The 17,928-nt window shown below is 42.3% G+C and overlaps 1 protein-coding gene across 1 annotated transcript in view; it reads left to right on the forward strand.

The window, feature by feature from the left end:
* The window catches only part of strn (striatin, calmodulin binding protein), a 70,678-nt gene that overhangs the window by 23,998 nt on the left and 28,752 nt on the right, over positions 1-17,928 (forward strand). Inside the window, exon 2 of the mRNA XM_080549132.1 lies at positions 15,788-15,891. Coding sequence (XP_080405258.1) covers positions 15,788-15,891 — 104 coding nt within the window. The remainder of the gene's footprint in view (positions 1-15,787; positions 15,892-17,928) is intronic.

The following is a 17,928-nucleotide window of genomic DNA, read 5'->3' on the forward strand; positions in this document are numbered from 1 at the left end:
GCACCCAGCGGCGGACCCCATAATGCTTCCCCAAACCCATCATGAATAATATAATACAGGCCTATTGCCTAGGCTATGTTTGGTCTTTAATAGTACTCCAACAATCAGGCCTAATTCATTGGGACAGTAATGAGTATTAATGGTTGTGTTGTAAATAACTGTAACTGTGTTAGGTCCCCCCCCCCCCCACACACACACACACACTTGTTCAGAAAATGCTGATGATGAAAAAGTTGTTAGCATGTGCGCGCTAGGCAGAGTTCCCCAGGGAATGTAAGAATGTCATAAATGTCAAGGCGAATTAAACTATTTAGTAATGATAGTGTAGCTGCCTCTGATCGCCCACAACCTCGTTGTTAAAGTGAAAGTGAAAGGGTTGTGATGTTCCTCAGCAAGGTGCTTTCTGCCTCATTTTGACATGAACGAACACAAGTCGGGTTTCGATAATGCCATCCTACGACACTCTATTAGGCTAAATGGACTGCACTTATATAGCACCTTTTTTTGCTGCTCCAAAGTGCTTTACAACGGCCTACCATGTAAGGCGCCGGCCCGCTCACTGGGAGCAATTTTGGGGTTCAGTGTCTTGCCCAAGGACACTTCCACATGTGGCCAGCCGGGGCTCGAACTGCTAATCTGCCAACCTTGTGATCATTAGACGGCGACTCTACCTCCTGAGACACAGCCTCTACCTCCTGAGACACAGCCGCCCCCAGAGTGCAATGTGTTTTATTAAAAATAATACTATGTAGGCTAATAGTAATACTTGCAATGGGACAACAGGAGCATCCTGCACATAACAGCCAGTCTTTGTCTTCGGTAAAGCTACTGTACAATGTCAACTTCACCAACTTGTGACCCTGTGGTCATGTAATCCTAGTTTAACATGGCTTCAGTGTTTTTCACGGTCCTTTACCTAACTCTCTTGTGTAAGATATACATACATGTACTGATGGTGGGGGTAGAGGTGGTCTAGTAGAGGGGTAGTGGTGGTCTAGTAGAGGGGTAGTAGTGGTCTAGTAGAGGGGTAGTGGTGGTCTAGTAGAGGGGTAGTGGTGGTCTAGTAGAGGGTAGGGGTGTAACGGAAATTCCGTGATCCGTTCGGATCGCCCTCCACGGTTCGAAACGCGTGTGTACCGCGGATCAATTGCAAAAAAAAACAAAAAAAAAACTCGTTTTTTTTTTTTTTTGCGTTCGTAAATCCGCTCTGGAATCTGATCAGCGTTCAAGGAACGCCTCTTGTCCAATCAAATTACTTGGTCCCTTTATGACGTCGGACCCAGTGTGCGCTCCGGCGCTCTCAAAGCGAATTTACGAACGCGGCCCAAGTGTATCATGTTACGTTGTTCGGCGGAGAAGAACTCGAAATGCCTCCCTCGTCATTTAAATCCCATGTATGGGAGCACTTTGTCTTCTCTGTCAACTATGACGGGAGGCACGAAAAAGGTAGCTCGACAACTCAAAAAAAACATTTTTTTCATACCATGTTCAAAATAAGAGTTCACTTTATTATTTAGTTAAAAGTGGCATAAAACATGTGTATTTATCTGCTTTAAAGAGCCCAGTGATTCACTGCTGCAACCAGGCGCCTCCTCCCTCTCTCCTATCAGTTAAATTGAGTGTATTTCAGTATGATTATGTCATGTTTGAGTGTAGAATATGTTATATATATTATATATATATATATATATATATATATATGTATGTATATATATATATATATATATATATATATATATATATTACCAGTTTTGACATCTTGAATGTTGTTGGTTTTTGTCACATAGTAAAAGTGGTGTTTTTACAGAATTCAAGGAAAAAGCAGTTTTTATAAAAACAAAAATGTTTGTGTTGATCCGAAAAATGATCCGATCCGTGACTCAAAAACCGTGACACGATCCGATCCGTGAGTTAGGTGATCCGTTACACCCCTAGTAGAGGGGTAGTGGTGGTCTAGTAGAGGGGTAGTGGTGATCTAGTAGAGCCTGGGTAGTGGTGGTCTATTGGACTGGTAATCGGAAGGTTGTGAGTTCAAATCCCACCTGAAACACCACCACCACCACCACCACTAGTGTGTCCTTGAGTAAGGCACTTAGCCCTCAGTTACTCCAGGGGGAATGTCCCTGTAATTCGTAATTATAAATCACATTGGATTAAAAGTGTCTGCTAAATGACAAATTATATTCTGATTAGGGCTGGGCAAACGATCAACATTTCTTTTTCGATAATCGCAAGAATTAACGATCAATTATCGATTAATCGATAAGCTTTTTTTTCATAAGTTTTATTTTTCTAAGTTTGTTTTTTTTTTTTTTTAAGTTTTTTTTTTTTTTCCTTGGGGAAAAAACTTTTTTGTGTTGCTAATTGCACACATTCATTCATTCACATTCAAACTAGACACTACAGTCCGATAACAATCCTCTTAAACAAGGCAGTGAGTAGCTTAAATTGTTTAACTTAAAAACACATTTTACGTTATAAATAAAAATATAGAAAATAAGTAACTCACCATAGGAGCAGTAAAAAAACAGTTACTCACAAATAGGAGGATGACTGAAAACGTTGTCCAGCTTAACTTAAATTTAAACTCCAGCGAGAGACTGTAGGCGGCAGGCCTACTGGTTCTTGTTCAGAAAGATGATCATGTTAACATGTTCAGGGGTGAGAGACGAACGCAATCTGGTGACACGTGGACAAACTCATTTCCATTATTATTATTATAAAAAAATAATATATATATATATATATATATATATAATAATATTAACGATTATCGAGCAAAATATTTTGTGATCGACCAAGATCCTTATCGATCAATTATCGATCGTCGATCATTGATGCCCACCCCTAAGATATCACTGTAGTTCTCGGGGTGTTGTAGGGTAGGGCGTTGTATAGGCTCAGCAGTACAGTGTTGTATAGGCTGACAGTACAGTGTTGTATAGGCTGACAGTACAGTGTTATATAGGCTGACAGTACAGTGTTGTATAGGCTGATAGTACAGTGTTGTATAGGCTGAGCAGTACAGTGTTGTATAGGCTGACAGTACAGTGTTGTATAGGCTGACAGTACAGTGTTGTATAGGCTGACAGTACAGTGTTATATAGGCTGACAGTACAGTGTTATATAGGCTGACAGTACAGTGTTATATAGGCTGACACTACAGTGTTGTATAGACTGACAGTACAGTGTTATATAGACTAACAGTACAGTGTTATATAGGCTGACAGTACAGTGTTATATAGACTAACAGTACAGTGTTATATAGGCTGACAGTACAGTGTTGTATAGGCTGACAGTACAGTGTTGTATAGGCTGACAGTACAGTGTTATATAGACTGACAGTACAGTGTTATATAGACTAACAGTACAGTGTTATATAGGCTGACAGTACAGTGTTGTATAAACTGACAGTACAGTGTTGTATAGACTGACAGTACAGTGTTATATAGACTAACAGTACAGTGTTATATAGGCTGACAGTACAGTGTTGTATAGGCTGACAGTACAGTGTTGTATAGGCTGACAGTACAGTGTTGTATAGGCTGACAGTACAGTGTTATATAGACTAACAGTACAGTGTTATATAGACTAACAGTACAGTGTTATATAGGCTAACAGTACAGTGTTATATAGGCTGACAGTACAGTGTTGTATAGGCTGACAGTACAGTGTTGTATAGGCTGACAGTACAGTGTTATAGGCTAACAGTACAGTGTTATAGGCTAACAGTGCAGTGTTATAGGCTAACAGTACAGTGTTGTATAGACTAACAGTACAGTGTTGTATATGCTGACAGTACAGTGTTATAGGCTAACAGTACAGTGTTATAGGCTGACAGTACAGTGTTATAGGCTAACAGTACAGTGTTGTATAGGCTGACAGTACAGTGGTATATTAGGGGTGTAAATCACCAGCTTCATCACGATACGATATTATATCGATTTGTTTGTATGACGATACAATGTTTGACGATATCACAATGTCAGTTACGATACGATTTCGATTCGATTCAAGATCGATATGACGATATGATCGATATGACGCGATATCATATGCCAATCTAACACAATTATCAACTCACAAAAACAACTAGAATATGATTTGACCATTTTATTTGTGAGCTCTTCCAGGTATCCAGCATTTAAATCATATTGTATTATACAGTATTCTTCTGTTACAAAAAGAAAAATAGACCCGTTCACTAGTCTCACAAACAAGAGATATTCAGCTTTAAAACATTAATGTCCTATGAAACAAAACTGCGCGGCCAAGCGATGTCCCCCAGACAGGCGAAGGCGCTGTCCAATCCAGTTGAGAAACTGGACGGGGGCGGGGTGAGCGCGGCCGCTGCAGCGAATGGAATTCCAAAACAAGCGCACCTCAAGCTAAAAAGCGAAAGACAGGACTTTCCTCGTGACTTTTTTAGACGGATTTGGTAGAGGCAACTCATATATAATGGTGACAGTCACGCAGAATGTGCCATTTCAAAATAAAGGTGTATCTTTAAGATGACGATATAGATCGATGTTTTTACATTGCGTCGATGTAATCAGATCGTTAGTCAATGAATCGATGCATCGATGTGAATCGATGTATCGTTACACCCCTATGGTATATAGGCTGACAGTACAGTGTTATATAGGCTAACAGTAGGGTGTTATAGACTAACAGTAGGGTGTTATAGTAGGGTGTTATAGGCTAACAGTAGGGTGTTATAGGCTAACAGTAGGGTGTTATAGTAGGGTGTTATAGGCTAACAGTAGGGTGTTATAGGCTAACAGTAGGGTGTTATAGTAGGGTGTTATAGAGGCTGAACAGCAGTGCTGCAAACACTGCCTTTCCTCTCTTGTTTTGCAGCTCTCTGTGTCTGTCTGTACTGGCACAGTGGAATGTGTGGAATGTACTTGGCTGGTTATCAGTGCAGCCACCTTTGTTGCTAGCTGGTTTGTGGTAGCTGTGATTACGCTAGGCTAACCCTGTGTTGTCAGGCATGATAATCGCTCACCTTTTGTCGAAATTAGCCGTTTTGAATCCAAAATAGGTGACTTCCCTGAATCATATAGATCCGATGAGTTTTTTTGTTTTTTGTTTTGGGGGGGGGGGAAGCGGAGCGGAACGGCTCTTTAGTCTGGAACGCACGTTGAACGTTCGAACAATTAGATTTTGATGGGCCGTTGATGGCCAGGGCTACAGAAAAGAGAAGCAACATGTGCGCAGGCGTGAAGGGCAGAAACTGTAATGTGCGCGTGAAACTCCTTGGTGAAGAAATTGGTGACAGAACTTCAGCCGCGGTTTTTGTATGCTGAGAGAAGACAAGGACCTTCGCAAATACTGAGATAAGAATGTAACGTTAACAAAACACAAATTGCTAGCTAACGATAGATGGCTAACTTTGGTACTAACATTTGGTACTAACATTACTAAGTGCAGTACAGATCAGGGTTTCCGTTAACCGGTAATTACCGGTCTTTGTCCGGTAAAATGTGTTGAAGTCCGACAAATTGAAAACTCGTCGGACATAATGTCCGGTGAAAATAATTCCCTCTAAGCACAATTTGGCTTCGGGCCACCATTTTCAGCTGAGCACCAAACACACACACACTCATACACGCACAACACTGCCCGAGAGAGAAGGACCCGCCCCCTTTAGTTAGCCTGCCCGAGAGAGAAGGACCCGCCCCCTTTAGTTAGCCTGCCCGAGAGAGAAGGACCCGCCCCCTTTAGTTAGCCTATAGGCTAACTAAAGGGGGCGGGTCCTTCTCTCTCGGGCAGTGTTGTGTGTGTGTGTTTGGTGCTCAGCTGAAAATGGTGTCCCGAAGCGGAGCGGATAACAAACGAAACGGACAACATTTACACTATGGAGACAAACTTCAGCGATATGATCTAACAGCCGGTCTTCAGGACGACATACAAAAACAGTTATGTTCTCCTCATTGTCATACTCCCGAGTCCGATTAAGTATGATTTGACAGGCAGCTAAACGAAATGCCTTCCCAACCAGCGAGACCTGGGGGGTATTCCATCAACGTCGCTAAAGGAAAATCCTGGCTTATTTTTGATAACTCTCGCGAGATTTATCGGAATATGCCTGTATATTTTTAGGAACCCTCGCGAGACTTTGTCAGACTAAACCTGGATTTTCTTTTAGCGATGTGATGGAATACCCCCCTGGTTATAGAAATGACGTTGTTTTATTGATTTAAAAAAAGGGTAAAACTGGAAAGAGAAAATAGAAAACTCACATTAATCCCAAACAATTTAACAAACTTCAGTTAACGTAATGTGGAGTCCGTTCATTGATCGATGCTGTCTGTTCAGTTCCCAGTGAGGCGCCCGTTCAGCGCTGGACATAATGGCATAGCGCGCATGCGAATCATGTTATATTATTATATATTATATAGCTCGCATCTAATCGTATCGGATGAGAAATAGACATTAAATGGCATATATAGGCCGCTACACAACAGTAATCACCGCGACAAACAGCTATATTAGATTTAGAGAAAAAAATAATATGATTTTGATTATTATTTTTTTTATTATATTTTAATCAGATGACCGGAATATATCACGTTTGTCCGGTAAATCGAAATCTTCCCGGACACGATGTCCGGCGGCAATTATTTCTAACGGAAACCCTGGTACAGATACAGTACAGATAACTACTAACGTTAGCGTTGTCAGCCTATTTTGCAAGCTGTGTGTTAGCCCCTTTCACACATAGTTCCCTGTAAATTAAATGGAATCGCAACCCAGGTCCGCCAGTGATTTTCGCCGTTTAATGAACTAAATGCCTGAAAAATATGATGATGAATACATATAAAACTGAGGTATGATATATGGCAGTCTCAGGCGCCTGTCACGTCTCCAGTAGCTACATTAGAACTTTGCATCCTTTGATACATATAAGGATCTTGTAACTTTTTCGTGTTTTGATTTCGCTGGGAGTTCGTTAAAAATACCTTTCCACCAAAGAACCGTGGAGCCGCGCCGTGTGAGGGTCATACAATATTTGTATATTAAAGGCAACGCCGCGGCAGTTGAACATAGAGTAAACTATTTCAATTCTGCCATTGTTTGCGAAGTTACAAGATCCTTACATCCCGTCAAGATCCTTGATGATATAAATATGATGATAAATACATATAAAACAGAGGTATGATATATGGCAGTCTCACGCGCCTGTCACGTCTCCAGTACATTAGAACTTCGCATCCTTTGATACATATGACGGGATGTAAGGATCTGTAACTTCGCCGCGGCAGTTGAACATAGAGTAAACTATTTCAATTTTGCCATTGTTTGCGAAGTTACAGATCCTTACATCCCGCCATATGTATCAAAGGATGCGAAGTTCTAATGTAGTGGAGACGTGACAGGCGCGTGAGACTGCCATATATATTATACCTCTGTTTTATATGTATTTATCATCATATTTTTCGATATATAACGGAAGTATGATATATGGCAGATATATGGTATATGTATGCAGATAACGTTACACAAGAGTTTGTGAACATTGTTTTTCTTTCAGAATGAGTGTGTTAGGAGAGAAAGATGCTCTGGTTGTCAAACAACTAGATAGAGGAATAAAGTGCAGCTGAAACTGGTCATGGCTTAAATTAGAAGCTAAGGTAGAGACAAACGGACAAGAGCTTTCATTCCATCTGGCAGATGTGTTCAAGAAGATTGACAAGCAGGGATTGGCAAGGTGCATTATCTGTCAGAAAGATATTAACTACGCAAACAAGGTTAGCCATGCACTGCAGGAGCGGTCTCGTATCCTTCTCACCTTTTTCACCCCGACCTGTTTTCATGCCTGGTTGTGTTCGTCATCAACAAGGTTGTTCTCTGCATTGTAAACACGGCCTGCAGCTGTAGTCTGTTGTTATGTGCCTCTCTCGCTAGGCTAATGTGTGTTTTATGAAGGGGAGCCATAGCTGAAAGTCATTTGAGTATGTAGTAATAATAGCCTGTAATCTGTGGTGTTTTTAGGAATATGATGTCAGGGTTCCCGCGCTGGTCTTAAAAAGCCTTGAAGTCTGAAATCCAGCAATCCAATTTATAAGGCCTAAAAAGGTCTTACATTTCAGTTATTCGGTCTAAAGAATGAGGTGCTAGGTCTTGAGATTAGCTTGTTCTGCAAGGAAATCAGTCCGACCACATCTATTTACGCGGAAATGAAAATGTACTTTTGAGTAATTATGGGACTTAGGGTTAGGGACTTATTTATTTTATATTAATTATCCTTCACTTTTTTGTCTGTATGGCAGTGAAATCCCTAATTTCATCACCTAGAGGATGACAAAAAGCTATCATATGGTGTCACGAATAGGTCTAAAATTCTATTCAAATAGGTCTAAAAAAGGGTCTAAAAAGGTCTTAAATCTGACTTGTTAAAACTTGTAGGAACCCTGGTATGTAATAATAGCCTACTAATCTGTGGTGTTTTTAGGAATATGATGTGTTTGTGGATGGAGTGAGATCGGTGTATCGGAGTGACCAGTGAGATTTCCCTGAGCGTTTTTAACAGAGTTCCCCTGTGTCTCTGCTAAATGCCTTCGTTGTGTTTCTTAGTTGCCTTTGGCAATGACGCCAAACTAGTCTGGGAGAAAACACGTCTGGAATGCACAAACCTCAGCCTCAGGAGCCTGGCTGATTGAAATGTGCTCAAGGTGGGAGAGCACAAGTGTTTCTGCCTCCTTGGCCGTATGTTTTGTGAAGTAGGTTGATTGTCAGTTTGTTTTTAGGTACTATTAGCTACTGAAATAAAGTAGGCCTACTTAAAACAATGATATTGCTGATGTTTCACTTGAGGGTCCACTGACCAATGTGAGCTGTGTTTCATATGCATAGATAGATAGATAGATAGATAGATAGAGGAGTAGAGAGAGAGAGAGAGAGAGATAGAGGAGTAGATAGAGATAGAGATATAGATAGATAGGCAGATGCGTTTATGAAGGGATGACATTAGATAAGACAGTGGTACGAATGGTCTTTAACTACATGTCTGTTTTATATCTCAGAAAAGCCGAAAGCTTTAGACTCCTCCTGCTCAGTGTCTCCCTCTGTGGCTCAGACTGAGAGACACCCGTCCTCTGGCCTGATAACACCCTCAGTGTGAGGTCAGGAATTAAACCCATCCTGTGTGTTTCTACGGCCCAAGTGGACTCGTTGTATTCCTCTCCAGCTTAACGTTTGATTGAGAAGATGGTGTGAGTCAGAGCCCCTTCTCCTCCTCTCCTCTCTTCCCTCCTTACTTACACCAGGAGACAGTTTCACACAGCGTCTTCCATAATTTTTTTGCGGCCTGTAGTGTGTTGTAGCAGTCTATAATGTGTTGTAGCAGTCTATAGTGTGTTGTAGCAGTCTATAGTGTGTTGTAGCAGTCTATAGTGTGTTGTAGCAGCCTGTAGTGTGTTGTAGCAGTCTAGTGTGTTGTAGCAGCCTCAGCCTGTAGTGTGTTGTAGCAGTCTATAGTGTGTTGTAGCAGTCTATAGTGTGTTGTAGCAGCCTATAGTGTGTTGTAGCAGCCTGTAGTGTGTTGTAGCAGTCTATAGTGTGTTGTAGCAGCCTGTAGTGTGTTGTAGCAGTCTATAGTGTGTTGTAGCAGTCTAGTGTGTTGTAGCAGTCTATAGTGTGTTGTAGCAGTCTAGTGTGTTGTAGCAGTCTAGTGTGTTGTAGCAGTCTAGTGTGTTGTAGCAGCCTCAGCCTGTAGTGTGTTGTAGCAGTCTATAGTGTGTTGTAGCAGTCTATAGTGTGTTGTAGCAGTCTATAGTGTGTTGTAGCAGTCTATAGTGTGTTGTAGCAGCCTGTAGTGTGTTGTAGCAGTCTAGTGTGTTGTAGCAGCCTCAGCCTGTAGTGTGTTGTAGCAGTCTATAGTGTGTTGTAGCAGCCTGTAGTGTGTTGTAGCAGTCTATAGTGTGTTGTAGCAGCCTGTAGTGTGTTGTAGCAGCCTGGTGTTAAATGACCCAAACACCCATGACTGTTCTAGTGTTAAATGCCCAAACACCCATGACTGTTCTAGTGTTAAATGACCCCAACACCCATGGCTGTTCTAGTGTTAAATGACCCCAACACCCATGGCTGTTCTAGTGTTAAATGACCCCAACACCCATGGCTGTTCTGGTGTTAAACTAACTAGGCAGATTGGAGCTCTGGTGTGACTCACCACTGCAGGCAGCAGAGGCAGCAGGTGCCTTCCAAGAGGAGCCCAGAACTCCACAGTAACAACTTCTACTCTCCTCTTATAATGAACCTCCGACCACCCAGTGATGTAAGGCTGTGACTCAGCCTGTGTGCGTCAAACGGCTGCTGCTGCCTGCTATTGAAGAGACTGGTGCGGAGGAGGAGTGAAGAGGGAGGGAGGGAGGGAGAGAGGGAGAGAGAGAGAGAGGGAAGCAGAGGGAGTAGATTAAAACAGATTTATTTGCTTTATATACCATCATGCATATTGATTTGGTGTATTTCTGTCTCTGGAGGCGAGCCAGTTCATTTGTGTGTGTATGTGTTATTGTGTTACCAAGACCTCTCTAAGCAGTGGGTGTGAGGTTAGACTGCATCGAATAAAAGGATTGCCCAAAAGCCCTGTGTGTGTGTGTGTGTGTGTGTGTGTGTGTGTGTGTGTGTGTGTGTGTGTGTGTGTGTGTGTGTGTGTGTGTGTGTGTGTGTGTGTGTGTGTGTGTGTGTGTGTGTGTGTGTGTGTGTGTGTGTGTGTGTGTGTGTGTGTGTGTGTGTGTGTGTGTGTGTGTGTGTGTGTGTGTGTGTGTGTGTAGGTAGGACGTCCACACATTTGGCCTAAATATTTCTTCTACCATAGGAATTGTCCTGGCAATCTGTCTGGAATGTTAATAGAGCATTTAGAGTCTCTGAGGGGCATTCCGGAGCATTCCGCAGCATTCTTCTTGTTCTGAAGAAAAGAGTTTGACCGAGATGATAATTATGACACAGACAATTATGCCTATAAAGCCTCATCACGTTAGAAGATTCAGAAGGATAACTAAATGAGTTGACATATCAATGGCAGTGATTTTTTTGGGGCTGTGCTGAATATGTTTGTATTTATTGTGTGTGTGTGTGTGTGTGTGTGTGTGTGTGTGTCTGCCTGTCTGTCTGTCTGTGTCCGTGTGTGTGTCCGTGTCTGAACGTGTGCATGTGCGTGCGTGTGCGTGTGTGCTATCTAAGAGAAGGGACAAACAGTTAGCAAAGTATTGCTCAGTATCTGCTGTTATTGGTAGCCGCTCAATATGGAGAAGGCGGTGCTTCTTGTACCCATGAGCTGGAGACTGTCTGTTGTACAGTATTGATACTGTATCTGTCAAATCCACTGGTATCATTTAGTGTGAATAACATACTGGGCCCTATTATGCACTTCTTAACTTGCCGTCTTAAGTAGGGGTGTAACGGATCACGGATAATCCGTGATCCGTTCGGATCGCCCTCCACGGTTCGGAACGCATGTGTACCGCGGATCAATAGCAAAACCGTTTTTTTTATTTTTTATTTTTTTTTATTTTTTTCCTAACACCAGGGGAGCCACCCCTCCTAAATTTCGTTGTTTGGTACCTGTACTGTAGCAATGACAATAAAGACCATTCATTCATTCAAATGTAACCGGTAGAAAAACAATCATGTGCGCTTTATTCTCACTCTCTGCATGTGTACTGAGTTGACAACAACATTCATTCACTCATCTCTGTCCCAATTATATCACGTCATATCACCCGCTAAGCAGCCTGGGTGATTGTGTAAACACACAAAAAAAGTACTCTGTTACTTTGCAGCAGTGATGTTATATATATGTTGTTATATATATATGTTGTTATATATAGATGTTCAGTGTTTCCTCCAGGAATTTTTACAATGGTGGCGGGTAGCGTTTTTCCGCGTGCACGCGCATGAAACGCGCGCGCGCGCTCAAAACAACGACGTAATTTCAGCCAAAACTCGGGGATGGCCAAAAAAAATAAAATGTTTTCCCGTACTTCTCCCGTGTGTCTCTTATTGTCTGTGTCTGCATGTTTTTCCAGCATGTAATTCCGTTGTCAATAAAAAATTCGTCTCCCCTTCTTTTCATTATCATTATGGAGGCTTTATGGTTGTTGTAACTATTATGGGAAGCGGTTGACACAGTAGCCGCTTTTCGTGTACGCTGCAGTGGATCCCTTCACAACGCAGAAGAAAGAGGAGAGAGAAAACATTGTCAATGTGCAGGGAAGAATCATGTATCAGCAGGGTTCAACAGTAACGCTTGCCTGGGGCAAGTAAAAAAATTCGCCGGGTTTGTTTGCGCGAGCCCGAAGACGCTGCTGGATCCTGGATCTGTTTACCTGTGTGCAGGAAGAAAAACAGACGGAGCAGGCGCCAGACCAGACTAGATGATTGTGGAGTGAAGAGATTATTAAAGCGTACGCGATGCGACGGGTGATCGACAAGCACGTACACTTTCATAATATCTTCACTCCACGATCATCTAGTCTGGTCTGGCGCCTGCTCCGTGTTCTTCCTGCACACCGATGCACAGATCCAGGATCCAGCACCGTCGTCGCGCATATTGTAACATTTGAAGTAGTTTGTAGACTACACGCAGCCTAGATGTATTCGACCAATCACAAAACAGTTTTGCAAGCGCGTCGCTTCGCGCTTGTGGGTGTGTCTAGCAATGTGAAGGTCTGAAAAGCGGCCTAAATTTTTTTTTTTTTTTTTTGAGAAATCTGAATGGTGGCGGAGGAAATTCCATCGTGGCGGCCCGCCACGATGAAATGCATGTAGAGGAAACACTGACAGTGTTTCCTCCAGGAATTTTTACAATGGTGGCGGGTGGGCGTGACCGCGCGCGATTTTTTTCGCGTGCACGCGCATGAAACGCGCACGCGCGCTCAAAACAACGTTTTTTTTTTTTTTTCCTTTTCCTAATCACAGCCAAAACTAGAGGATGGCCAAAAAAAAGAAAAAATGAATATACAGAATATAAACTTGTGACTGACAGTCACATACACACACAAAGATCATCAGCTATAATATAATACGAAGTAGGCCTACATGAGCACAAAAGCGGCTAACGTTACTGATTAACTGTTTACTGTAGTGCAGAGAGATGGTAGTCGTAGGCGGCGTATCAAATGACAAAGCTAAACGTTTAATGAAGGACATGAACGATTGTCAACAACACACTCAAGCAGTAAATAGAACAGTCTAAACAACTTGGGTACTACGGACGGAACAATAGTCTCAACCTATAGTTCCGTGCGTGAATTATGTCAACCCACCACATTACAGAAGTAAAATCACAGTCAGATGGAGCATTCGGTAAACAGCTGAGTATCAGCTGAGTTAAAGAAAACAAACTCTTACCTTTGATGAGACCCACATGAGCCCTGTTTTCCCGTACTTCTCCCGTGTGTCTCTTATTGTCCAAATGTTCCCTGAATTTTAGCTGCATGTTTTTCCAGCATGTAATTCCGTTGTCAATAAAAAAATCGTCTCCCCTTCTTTTCCCCTTGACAATACTGTGTCGTTGCTAAAGTGACGGCACATAAGAATCGTTTTTTGACTTGCAAATGTCTGCTAACGTAGCACTTGAAACTGGCGCCGTTCTCTGGACTGCAGCTGCTCCCGCGTTAGCATTAGCATCCATCTTTTCTTCTCCCTTCTCACCGTCACGAGCTCAAATGACACTTGTCGGCCGATCTAACTCTTAACACTCACTTACAGGACTTCTGACACCATGTCGTGTTATTCTATTAAACATACACGTGAGTCCTTCTGTATTTCAATGTAAGTGTCTTTATTTTAACTCGCTCTGTAAGCTCTACAATACCGGTCTCTTGTTGTCTCGTCGTAACCTGCCCACCTGACCTGGGGGGTATTCCATCAACGTCGCTAAAGGAAAATCCTGGCTTATTTTTGATAACTCTTGCGAGACCTATCAGAATATGCCTGGATATTTGTAAGAACTCTCGCGAGATTTATCAGACTAAACCTGGATTTTCCCTTTAGCGATGTTGATGGAATACCCCCCGGATGTCACTACGGTGGCCTGTACACAATAACAATAATACCACAGTTCACATTTAGACCAATCAGGAGCCCTTGTGTCACGTCGTCAACTGAATGTCATTAATCTGATTTTGGATCAGCGGTTAGAGAGAGATGGGCGTGGATTTAGGTGCACTTTTAGTCAACATCCATTATAGCGCTGATCTAGGATCAGATATATTTTAATCAGCTAAAATGTTTTTTTTTTTGTTTGTTTTTTTGAGAACTTTTTTTTTTTGTTGTTGTTGTGGACTGAATCAATTCGTGGCGGAGGAAATTCCATCGTGGCGGCCCGCCACCAATAAATGCATGTAGAGGAAACACTGATGTTATATATATATGTGATATATATATCAGTTTTGACATCTTGAATGTTGTTTTTTTGTTTCACACATTAAAAGTGGTGTTTTTACAGAATTCAAGGAAAATGTTGTTTTTATTAAAAAATATATATGTTTTGTGTTGATCCGAAAAATGATCCGATCCGTGACTCAAAATCCGTGACACGATCCGATCCGTGAGTTAGGTGATCCGTTACACCCCTAGTCTTAAGTCTTAATTAAGACGCACCGCCAGGTTAAGCCATGACTAATTTCTTTGCTTAGCGCCGGGTTTTAGGCGCCCACTACCGCAAGCATAATAGCAAAGTGGCCTTGACCACGCCTCCACGTCTTAAGTTTAGATCTACCGCCTCGTCTTATTGCTTAAGACTTATGAAGTGCATAATAGGGCCCACTGTGTGTAGCATAACTGGTTGTTGGCTCAGCACTACTGTAACTGACTGTTTTCATAATGTCAAAATGCACTGATAGTGTTTATGTCCTATACATATTATACATTTATGTGGACATAAATAAAGCATTTAAGGTGTGTGTGTGTGTGTGTGTGTGTGTGTGTGTGTGTGTGTGTGTGTGTGTGTGTGTGTGTGTATTAGGGGTGTAACGGATCACCTAACTCACGGATCGGATCAGGTCATGGTTTTTGAGTCACGGATCGGATCATTTTTCGTATCAACACAAAAAAATTGTTTTTATTATAAAAACTGCTTTTTCCTTGAATTCTGTAAAAACACCACTTTTATTATGTGAAAAAAACCAACAACATTCAAGATGTAAAAACTGGTAATATATATATATATAAAACATATTATACACTCAAACATTACATATTATACTGAAATACACATTCAACTTAAATTATTAGTGCAATATGAAAGAGGGAGGCGCCTGGTTGCAGCAGTGAATCACTGGGCTCTTTAAAGCAGACGAATAAACATGTTTTATGCCACTTTTAACTAAATAATAAAGTGAACCCATATTTTGAACATGGTATGAAAAAAATGCCTTCATTATCAGAAGTTGTCGAGCTACCTTTTTCGTGCCTCTCGTCATAATTGACAGAGAAGCCAAAGTGCTCCCATACATGGGATTTAAATGACGAGGGAGGCATTTCGAGTTCTTCTCCGCCGAACAACGTAACTAGCTCGCCATGATACACTTGAGCCGCGTTCGTAAATTCGCTTTGAGATCAGTGGTTCGAGCCCCGGCTGGCCACATGTCGAAGTGTCCTTGGGCAAGACACTTAACCCTAATTTGCTCCCAATGAGCGGGCCGGCGCCTTGCATGGTAGCTTGCCACCATTGGTGTGTGAATGTGTGTGTGAATGGGTGAATGAGAGGCCATTGTAAAGCGCTTTGGAATAAGGCGCTATATAAGTCAGTCTGTTTACCATTCATTTTATTTTACAGGCCCAGATCGCGTTCCTGCAGGGTGAGAGGAAGGGGCAGGAGAACCTGAAGAAAGACCTGGTCAGGAGGATCAAGATGCTGGAGTTCGCTCTGAAGCAGGAGAGGTCAGTCACATGACCTCACGACCTTATGACCCCACGACCTCACACAGCAACATGTGACCCCACGACCTCACACAGCAACACACCATCACACGTATGATGAAGATCACACTCATGTGACACCAGCTGGTCAAATCATAAACCAGTTGCCTATGTAATTTTTCTGTTTTTTTTACATAGTCTGAAACTACATTGTAAGCTTTCAAATGATGCGTCATACATTGAAATCGGAACAAATTTGAAGACAACGCGCGTATTAGACAGGGTTCCCACGGGTCCTTGAAAGTTTGTGAATTTGAGAAAAAGAAATCAAGGTCTTAAAAGTTATTGCACATGGGTCGTTGAAAGTGCTTGAATTCCCCCCTCTCTCTCTCTCTCTCTCTCTCTCTCTCTCTCTCTCTCTCTCTCTCTCTCTCTCTCTCTCTCTCTCTCTCTCTGTATTGCTTAACTTTACACATATTTCACAATATCTTGTTTTGCTGTGCTGTGATAGAGAAGGCAAGCGACCATCTAGTGTTCACACATTCAAGCCTCTTTTTAACTCATTGACTGCCAAAGACGCCAATTGGCGTCTTATAGAATAGTAACGTTGACTGCCAAAGACGCCAATTGGCGTCTTATAGATTTTTTTTTTTTTTTCGCGGGGATCGCGTTATTGACATGTTCTACACCTAGCGAGTGAATTTCAGACTTGGGTGTAATGTATTTCGGTCCCAGATGGGGGCAGTAGTTCGATAAAAGCCTGGAGAAGGAAGTGGCTTGCTGTGGGTTGTAGTAATGGCGAAACGGATCAGGGTATGTGCCAAACGCGGCGCGGAGCATTGCGGCTCGGAGCATTGCGGAGCATCGCGGCCATCGCGCGACTCTTCAAACAGTTCAGAGTCGGATGATACAGAAAAAGTGCAGAAAAAAAAAAAAAAAAAAAGCTCGTTTTCTCTGTTTATTGGTCAAAATCAGGTGTTTTTGCTGAAACCACCCTATGTTCTACGGCCGATTTCTAAACACTCAAAGAGGCTAGAAACAAACTTTATTTTTCTGATGAAAGAAGAGAGTCTAAAGTTTTGGTAGATATGTTCAATGTTTATGTAGTCCGAAAAGTCAATATTTGGTGGGTCTTCAAAGTTCAGCGAAAATGCCCCAAAAGTCTGGCAGTGTGGAGCTCTCCGCTCTGAACATGGCTGGCAGTCAAAGAGTTAATTGTTGTCTGAGCGGATAGTTCCTATTATTTACATTCTCATCTAGGTCTGTCTCAAACTATGCCGTGTTGGGTCCTTGAATTTGAGGGAATTGAGTCTTGAAAGTCCTTGAAAGATGCTTGAATCTGATGTTTCAGAAGGTGTGGGAACCCTGAATAGAATGTTGGTAGGAGCCTACACCTCAACAACACTGAAATGTTTTCACATTTTGAAAAAGAGGCTACTGTCTAATAGGACTACCCTGGTTAAATAAAGGATTATTATTATTAATAATAATAATAATAATAATAACACGTGACCGTGTGACATCATACGTATGATGATGATAACACAGTATGACAGTCACGGTAGCCACAACTTGACCACAGTAACGGGACAGTAAACAGACATTAAAAACCTTTCATTTGGGTTAGGCCGAGGGAGTGATGGAGTGATGGAGTGATGGAGCCTCCCCTGAACACAGCTGTGTTGTGTAGCGTGTTGAGAGCGTCCTGGCAGGCGTGTGCGTGTCTGGTGTCAGATACTGATGACTCTGCACTGTCCTCTCAGGAAGGACGAGAGAGCAGCTTCTCTCTAGACACCACAAGGTCGCTGGCCGCTTTCATTTCTTCAGTAAAAGCCGCAGAATAGTTCAGACTGGCCTCTTTGCTGTCAGGTCTGCACTGCGGGAGGTCCCCATGGTAACAACAATGGCACTGCAGGTCTCCATGGTAACAACAATGGCACTGCAAGGTCCCCATGGTAACAACAATGGCACTGCAAGGTCCCCATGGTAACAACAATGAGACATGTTGCAACCCCCCCCTCCCCCCACCCCCACCCCCAATGTTTTGCCTGGCTTCTC

Source organism: Nansenia antarctica (genome assembly GCF_963989245.1).
Source record: "Nansenia antarctica genome assembly, chromosome: 1".
Taxonomy (NCBI): domain Eukaryota; kingdom Metazoa; phylum Chordata; class Actinopteri; order Argentiniformes; family Microstomatidae; genus Nansenia; species Nansenia antarctica.